The 9,712-nt window shown below is 35.2% G+C and overlaps 1 protein-coding gene across 1 annotated transcript; it reads left to right on the top strand.

The window, feature by feature from the left end:
• Positions 1 to 8,691: 8,691 nt before the first annotated feature.
• LOC133762353 (histone H4-like) lies at positions 8,692 to 9,102 on the top strand. Its single transcript, XM_062195356.1, has one exon. It carries the CDS (start codon positions 8,692 to 8,694, stop codon positions 9,100 to 9,102), a length of 411 nt encoding a protein of 136 aa, XP_062051340.1.
• Positions 9,103 to 9,712: the final 610 nt, after the last annotated feature.

Genomic DNA, 9,712 nt, shown 5'->3' on the forward strand with positions numbered 1-9,712 from the left:
AGACTTGTTGATTCACTTGAAAGAAATGTGGGCTTTTTACTGTAGGTTGTATGGACAAGCGAAACTTTGTGAAGACAAAGCATTTGTAGAGTGAATGTGTGGCTGTTCAAGATACTGTGTTTAATTGGTTTAACAATTGGTTCCTTGTAATCAGCCATCCTAGATGATCACAGATTTTGCTGCTCTTCATGCTAATGAATTTGCTTTAAGCTTTACACCTGACTTCAAAGAGTGTACAACTCCAGTCGTTGTCAAAGTTTAATGCTTAGGAAGTGTTGGAAGTGGATATGGGAAGTACTTTTATCTTAAATGTGGCAAAGATAAATAAATGTGGCTTATTATTGTTGTTGTTCTTTTTACTATTATTCTATCTCTGTTCCTCATATGTCATTTCTTCTCTCCAACATGACATTCAGATCTATATTAAAATTCACACGTTCTAGTATGTAGTCAAATTAAGTAAATTATTGTTTTGTTTGTACCAAACAAGGTTCTCTATGGCCAACAAACCTACATGTAAAGGACACCAAATAATATTCATTTTCCTTCTCCTCCTGCACACATCACAACTCTCAATCCAAGTGATATGACATTAAATGAACTCATTAAAAGACTTGCTGTGAAATCTTCAAAGGAAAAATCCAGAAAACCTATGAGTCCATGTTGTTGAGTGTCAGAACTTCTATATTGACTGCAAGTTCTATATTTTTTTTTTGACAGGCAGAGTGGACAGTGAGAGAGAGAGACAGAGAGAAAGGTCTTCCTTTGCCGTTGGTTCACCCTCCAATGGCCACCACAACCAGCACGCTGCAGCTGGTGCACCATGCTGATCCGAAGCCAGGAGCCAGGTGCTTCTCCTGGTCTCCCATGAGGGTGCAGGGCCCAAGAACTTGGGCCATCCTCCACTGCACTCCTAGGCCACAGCAGAGAGCTGGCCTGGAAGAGGAGCAACCGGGAAAGAATCCGGCACCCCAACTGGGACTAGAACCCGGTGTGCCGGTGCCACAGGCGGAGGATTAGCCTATTGAGCCACAGTGCCAGCCTGCAAGTTCTATCTTTAGTGAATGTCCAGAGAATTAATGATATATTCTGGGAATGGGAATTTTGGGAGCTTGGAGACTGGCACTTGCCTCTCTAATGGAAAATCAGTAGAGTAATGATATCAAGAACTTGTTAAAGCGCTGAGTGAAGGTTGCATGAGTCCAGCAACTCTTGCAAATCCCATGTGATATATATGTATCAGTGAACAGTGTATACAGAAACATCTCCCTTGATGGAGTAGTTGGGCTAGGGTAGAGGCATAGATGCTGGATAAACTCAGAAGACAGTGATACAACAACAAAGAGAGTATTTGTTAATACAAGAGCATTAACATCATCAAAGTTACTAAAGATCAAATTATACTTTCGCTTGACATATAAGGCTTTTTCTTTTCCACCAGGCTCTATTTCAACTTCCCTATCCCTGATTAAACCAAATACAATAGACTTTAAATAGAAAAAAAAAAAAGGAAACTTCTCTCATCTATTCGAGGTCTCTGAAATCAAGAGTAAATGATAAAAAAGAAAGTGTACTTCCATATAGCAATATTCTCTCAGAAAGTAAAAATAAAATATAATGGAACTTAATTTTAAAAAAAAAAATTGCTTGAGTTCTTCAGTTAGTTTCACAATTTGCACTATATGCACCCCACTAAGGGAAAAAAAACAAAACAAAACGATGGGATGAATATATTTGTGTCTTTGCAAATAACCAAAATTTCCATTTATATAAAATATGGGTGTGCAAATTAGTCTATGAATCCCATAAACTTTCAAGTAGCAGCATTGTTTCATTCATTTCCATGGGGGATGGTGTTACATTCAGTTTTCTATATGAGATATAAATTTACAGAAAATATAAAAATCCCAGCATGATTTTCTTGCCTCAGACTAGACTAAAGAAAATTTAATTAAAGCATGGGATAAAATAATCATTAGCTGCATGTGATTCGCAACAAATCTATTTTTCAACTAAGTTATTTTGTGTTAGGACAGAAGTTATATAAAAAGAAAAAAATGGAACATTTTTATCAAATCAAATATAAGATCAAATATAGGATATTTTCCTATATTTTGGTTGAGACAAAAAGCTGAAGATAATTAAAGAAACATTTAGGCAACATTGTGAAGAAAGCAAAATATTAAATAAATTTAGTTTAACAAGTCAATTACAAGGTAACACATTTTGTATTTAATTTTAGTTCTTAATTTTAATTATTAGTTGAATCATAGGAATAAAGTGATTTTTTATAAGCAATGTAAAAATTAAGGAGAAAAGAAGGCATACATTATAATATATGTGATTCATTAAACAAAATACAATTAGTCAGGTACATTTAAAATTTGAATATTTTATTATGAAAATTACTATGAATTAATCTTTGTGATTCATCTTGGGGCCAAAATATGAATTTGCCATATGACCAACTTGGTTTAATGTTACACTCTCTGGTCACACAACATAATGAACTTCTTTGGCTAAAAAAACCTAAATATACTGTTTAGGTTTCATTTGTATTGAGTCATGTCAGCTAACTGATTGCAGACAAAATACTGTAGCCATAGCATCCCAAACAAAATTAAGGATTTAATCAAGCATATCTCTACTATTTGAACATTTTGTGTAATATTTTCTATAGCACAAAGTGGATGTTATCATTTGACATCAAATCACTACAATTTTATTAAAATTTGGGCAGAAGTTCCACCTTTTAAATGCTGTTTTGTGTTTGTAAGCTATTCTCCAGTCTTCTTCATAATTGTGTGGTTGTCACTTAGCATTTTCTATTCAATACAGCTTAATTTTAAACAATGAACACACTTTATTTGTCTTACACATCCATTTAGTGATTTATGGTCTGGGCTTGGTCATGAAATGCAGTACCCTCTTTTGTGTCCGTTGTTAACTGGAAATTGGAAAAGTGACTAAATGATACAGGATAGCCTTATTGTGTAATGGTCAACTAGCATCTAGCAAGAGTTCTATGATTCTCCTGTATTTGATTTTTAATCTTCCAAAACCCTTGTTTAGGCTATGTACAAGGTGGTCCCAACAAAGAAACAAGTTGAACCAGATGAACAAACTCTGTTCAAACTTCTTTTTCTATCACATTCAATATTTCCATTGTTAAAACCAATTTATACATCCTTTACAAATAAAGGGCTGAAGGATGAGACTCACTTCTAGATGATTAAAAAACCTCCATACAGCAAAGGGCCATGGGGCAAGGTGTGGGGGGTGGTTTATTGACCTACATGCAATTTACTACAATGAGCATTTAAACCTTTTTCCCTGAAAAAATTAAGCAGCTCCAAATTCAGAAAATACACATGAATCAGAACTCAAATATAATATTGATTCTGCAAATTTTTATTCTTGATGTATAAACAATGTGTTGGCATTTTTGTGTCTATAAAAAGGATTTAGTCACTGAAAAAGCATATATTTTAATTGCATAATACCAAACTAAAATTGTTTAGTATAATCTTATTCCCATCTGCTGTTTCATTTTCCAAATGTCTCCGATGGCAGGGGTTGGTTTGGGCTAAAGTTGAGATCCAGGAATTTAATTCAAATCTCCCATGGGGTAACAAGAACCCAAATATGCCTTCTGGGGTCTACAATGGCAGGGACCTGGAGTCAGGAGTTGAAGCCAGGAATTGAGCACAGGTATATGGGCATCCTAATCAATATCTTATTTGCTATACTAAATGCCTGTCCCATTGAGTTCATTGTCATCTAGTGTATTCTTATTCATCATCAAAATTTATTACCTCATTGAGAATGAACATCAGCTCAGGTGTGTTAGACATAGGCCACTATAAGCATTATGTCCTGGAGTCAAGACATGCCTTCTTGTCTCTTACCTTCTATACCAGTTATTAGTGTAGAAGTTTAAGCCATGTATCCATCTTTTACAATGCCATTAGGAAAATCTACTAAAATTAAAACTTGATTATGATCGTTTCTACTTAAATGCTCCCATCAGATACTTCATTATATGTGTCATTTTCAACACCTTAGTATGATGTACCCTCCTTCACAGTCTGAACCTTGCTCATGTGTCCAGGTTCATTTCTGTACAAATTCTGCTGAAAATGTTTAATACATTCTTTCACAAGTAATCATTCCTTGGGAAAAAAATTCCTTATCTGTGAAGATTCAACTCAAAAATCTATTTTTCTCTGAAGTCTTATAAATACAACATTCTTTCACTCAAATATGCTGTTTGTATACATTTTCTTATCCATGTCTATCTATTATATGTTCATATTTATATAATAATAAAAATTGAGCTATTAAATTAGCTTGAATTTATGTTATTGCATAAATTCCTCTTAAATGTTTTATTTATATTATTTGTTTGAGGGACATAAAGTCAGAGACAGAGAGCTGTTATTCACTGGTTTACTCCCCAAATAGCCAGAACCAGACCAGGTTAAATTCAGAAAATAGAAACCAAATCCAGGACTTTCACATGTGTGATAGAAAACAACTACTTGAGCAATAACCTGGTGGACCCCTGGATGGATAAACATAAATAGAAAGCTGGAATTGTTCAAAGTGCTGGGAAATATACCAAGGAATTCTAATATGGGATATTGGCATCCCAATATTGTTTTAACAATTCTGCAAAATTCAAGTCCTTACATAAGCTCTATGAATACAAAGGTAAATGCATTTTGTCTTATTTCAGTAATTGAAACTTAGTATTATTAAAAACATACATTGAATAATTGAATTTTGTGCATTGAATAATTGAATTTTGTGCAGAAGATAATTTTTGAACATAAAATGATCAGAAAATGTGACTACAGGTGGATAATATTGATTTCATCATCATTTTTCCTTTGTGCGTTAAATATAGATTTTCTATTTTTGTAGATGTTCCTGTCTGGACAAAAGCAGTATAGAATGTCTTTTGAGATGTGTTTATAACAAAACAGTAGCTACCACTGTTTTTAAAATGACAAGTGTAGCCGGCGCCGTGGCTCAACAGGCTAATCCTCCGCCTTGCGGCGCCGGCACACCGGGTTCTAGTCCCGGTCGGGGTGCCGGTTCTGTCCCGGCTGCCCCTCTTCCAGGCCAGCTCTCTGCTGTGGCCAGGGAGTGCGGAGGAGGATGGCCCAAGTGCTTGGGTCCTGCACCCCATGGGAGACCAGGATAGGCACCTGGCTCCTGCCATCGGATCAGCGCGGTGCGCCGGCCGTAGCGCGCCAGCCGCGGCGGCCATTGGAGGGTGAACCAACGGCAAAGGAAGACCTTTCTCTCTGTCTCTGTCTCTCTCTCACTGTCCACTCTGCCTGTCAAAAAAAATAAATAAAATGACAAGTGTATAATATGATATTTTGACAATTGAATGTTGAAAAAGGATTATTTTTAAATGACTTAAAAGCTGATTAATGATGATAAAATCAAGATCTATCTAATCAGTGCAAAGAAAGTGAATCACTTCTAGTTCTTAGAATGTAAATATCATCAGTTATAGAATCAGCACAAAATACTTAGTGAATCTCTAATCATAAGTGTTTGTGCAAGTTCTATTTTTTATGTTTCAGTTTTTTAAAATGTATATAAAGGGAACAAATTTCATGTATTTCATAATTATACCTCCCACCACAACCTTCTATCCTACATCACTCTTACTCTGTTCCATCACTTTCTTATTATTCTTTTAATTTTTTAAATGAAAAGTTTTCAATTTATATTCACAAGCTTAACCCTCCAGTAAATAAACAATTCAAGTAGTAAGTAGAAAAACCACTGTTCCTCAAGCATATAGACAAGGGTTATAAACAATTGTCAAAACATCAAATGTCAATTTCCATGATACATATTACATTCTTTTTACTCTTTATGTTAGTTATCACAAGTCCAGTAAAATATATATTTGTCTTTGCGGGGCTTATTTCACTAAGCATAATTGTCCCCCAAGTTGCATTCATTTTGATTCAAAAGACAGGATTTCATTATTTTTATGGCTGAATAGTATTCCATAATGTGCATATACCACAATTTCTTTATCTTGTCTTCAGTGGATGAACATCTGGGTTGATTCCATATCTTGGCTCTTGTGTTGAGATGCTATAAACCTGGGAATACAAATAACTCTTTAATATGCTGGTTTCATCCCCTTTCAGTAAATTCCCAGGAGTGGAATTGTTGAATCATATGGCAGATCTATTTACAGATTTCTGAGGAATTCCATACTTTCTTCAATAATTATTGTATTAGTCTACGTTCCCATAGCAGTGTGTTAGTGCTCTTTAAAAATAAAAATAAAGCTGGATGCATCCCAATATTAGATTTCAAGACACATTACAGGGGAATTATATTCAAAACCGTCTAGGATAAGCACAATAGTTATGTGGAACAATGGAACAGATTAGAAGCTCCAGAAATTAATTCATACAACTATAGCTGACTATTCTTTGGTAGATGAGCTAAAATTACTCCCTGGATAAAGAAGAGTGTCTTCAAGACTTGTGTTGGGAATACTAGATCTCTGTATGCAGAAGTATGAAACTAGACTCCTAACTTATTTTGTATACAAAACTCAGCTCACAAAAGATCAGTGATCTATGTTTAAGACCTGAAGCAATCAAATTAGTAGGGAAAAAATAGGGGAAACAGTACAAGACATTAGAATAGCCACGGACTTCTTGTATAAGGCTTCAGAAGCATAGACAATAAAGAAAAAAATAGACAAATGGGATTGCATCAAGCTGAGAAGCTTCTGCACAGCAAAGGAAATACTCAACAAAGTAAGCAGGCAACCAATAGAATGGTAGAAAATATTTCCTAATTTTATTTCGGATATAGCATTAACATCCAGGATGGATAAGGAGCTCAAAACTCAAGATCAAACAATCCATTTAAGAAATCGGCAAACTATATGAACAAAATTTTTAAAGAATGAAATATGGATGGCCAAAACACCCAATAAAAGATGGTCAAGGAAGTATAAATGAAAATCACAATTAGATTTCACATCATATCATTTAGAATGGCTATAATCCAAAAATCAAAACACAATTAGTCATGGCAAGGATATTGGGAAAAGTGTTCCTAATCATAAGCATTTAGATAGAATAGCTAAAATTGGACATAATATTAGTGACTGGAGTATAGAGGGAACTGTTTTTCTGATTTCGATCTTTAGGAAATAAAGGGAATTTGGAATAGAGTGTCATTTGATAAATAGTGGTGTAATTGTGATAATGATACTTTCTCATGACATCTCTGATTAATTTATCCAAAATTATGATACTGGAAATATTAATGAGATTTTATTTTCCATATTAAACAAATGATGAGAACTGAACTGTTGAAAATAGAGATTAAATATTTAATATGAGTAAACATAAATAAAAATGGTCATATAGAATAATTATATTTTCTTGTATCTTTGAAAATATGCCTTAAAACCTGCTTTTTTTCTTTGAGATTATTAACTATATTGTTATTTATTGTTTGATTCACATTTGACATCTTTTGAAAGTACAAGTTATAAATTTTAGTTGTTTACCATCCTACTATAGTTAAATAAGAGGACTACAGTTTCCATGATACATATATTCTTTTTTTAAAAGATTTATTTATTTATTTGAAAGGCAGAGTTACTGGGATTCAGAGGGAGAGGAACACACAGAGAGAAGTCTTCTTACAACTGGTTCACTTCCCAGATGGCCACAATGGTTGGAGCTGTGCCAATCAGAAGCCAGGAGCCAGGACCTTCTTCTGGATCTCACATGCTGGTGCAGGGGCCCGAGGACTTGGGCTATCTTCTACTGATTTCCCAGGCCATAGCAGAGAGCTGGATCAGAGGTGGAGCAGCAGGGACTTGAACCCAAGCCCAAATGGGATGCTGGCACTGCAGGTGTCAATAATAATGGATTTACAATTGTATTCTTTATTATAACATGTAAGTATTTGGCATCAGATTTCCAAAGACATACTTTCATGTTTAATTAAATTCAGCAAGTCAAAAAGAGAAAAGTTTCAAATATACTGATATGAATTTTCAGCAGTGTAATCCAGCTGTTGGCAAATATTAAATGTTTTTATACAGTAAAAGGTAAAGATGAAATGCAGTAATGAATTTATATATATATATATATATGTATATATATATATATACACATATATAATTTCACATTACTTCTCTCATAGTCTAATGAAGTAATCAGCAGAAATTACAAATGGTCTTTTGCACATATCCAATCCACTAGAAGTTTTCTTTTCATTCAGCTGTATTTTTGAATTTTATTTTAGAAGGTCACTGTTTCATCTAGAGGTGTTTTAAAGGAGTCTTGAGAGATGAGGATTATTCTGTGTTGTGAGGCATTCATTTTCAATAATGACTCTTTGTCACATAATATAGAACTCTGTATTACTTCAGATTATACCTTCTCTCTGAGCCTATCACTGTGTCGTCTTACTTTTCTGTCTCTTAGTAAGCCTTGTATTTTCGATTCCAGTTCAGCTGCTCATTCTGAGTTTCTACATTCCAGTTCAACCAACCGACTTCAAAACCTTTCTGTATTTAGTGGAGACTTTGTGGTGAACTTGAGCAAACATTTTAAATAATTATGTATTGTGCAAAAATGGTTGCAAAGTTCAAATTTCACTAAAATATTATTTCCCATCATGCATCTGAAAAAATTCATTGACTGTATTTTTCTGTTAAAAGTATACAAAAGAAGATTCAGGTTTCTGCTGGTGCCTGAGGCGAGCTGCACTGCGACCCTGTCCGGACACGGCAAGGGCGGCAAAGGCCTGGGCAAGGACGGCGCCAAGCACCACCGCAAGGTGCTGTGCGACAACATCCAAGGCATCACCAAGCCCGCCATCTGTCGCCTGGCCTGGCGCGGCGGCGTCAAGCGCATCTCGGGGCTCATCTATGAGGAGACCCGCGGCGTGCTCAAGGTCTTCCTGGAGAATGTGATCCGCCACACCGTCACCTACACGGAGCACGCCAAGCGCAAGACGGTCACGGCCATGGACATGGTCTACGCGCTAAAGCGCCAGGGCCACACGCTCTACGGCTTCGGCGGCTAGGCCGGCCTCGCAGCTGCCGCCGAGTACCCCCACAGGCCCTTTAAAAAAAAAAAAGTATACAAAAGATATTTTTGTAGATGCTTGTTCTTTAAGATCCAAATATTCTCTGCACTAATTTTGTTGTAAATGTGCCTTTGAAATTTAACAGAAACTTTCTCAAAATTACTTAAAAGGCTTTGCTATGAATCACTTTGAATAACAATATTCTTAGAACATTAACATCCTTTTTATTTATTTATATTTAAATTTTATTTAAGGTATACAAATCCCATATATTTCATATATACAGATTCAGGAACAAAGTTATACTATCCACCCTACTCTCCTTCCCGCCCACACTCTGGCCCTTCTTCCTCTCCTCTTCCCACTCTTTTTTACAAAGATCTATTTTCAGTTAACGTTATACTCATAAGAAATGCATACAGTAGTTAATCAATGCAACAAATATTATGAAGGAATAAAAAACACTGTTCCTCAACAATCCAGACAAGGGCTGTTAAAAATCATTGATATAAAGTGTCAATTTCAATCCTATAGATTTCCTTTTAGGTACTCTATTAGTTAACAGAGATCAGGAAGGAACATATGGCATTTGTCTTTTTGGGAGTGA

The sequence above is a fragment of the Lepus europaeus genome, chromosome 1 (genome assembly GCF_033115175.1).
Source record: "Lepus europaeus isolate LE1 chromosome 1, mLepTim1.pri, whole genome shotgun sequence".
Lineage (NCBI taxonomy): Eukaryota > Metazoa > Chordata > Mammalia > Lagomorpha > Leporidae > Lepus > Lepus europaeus.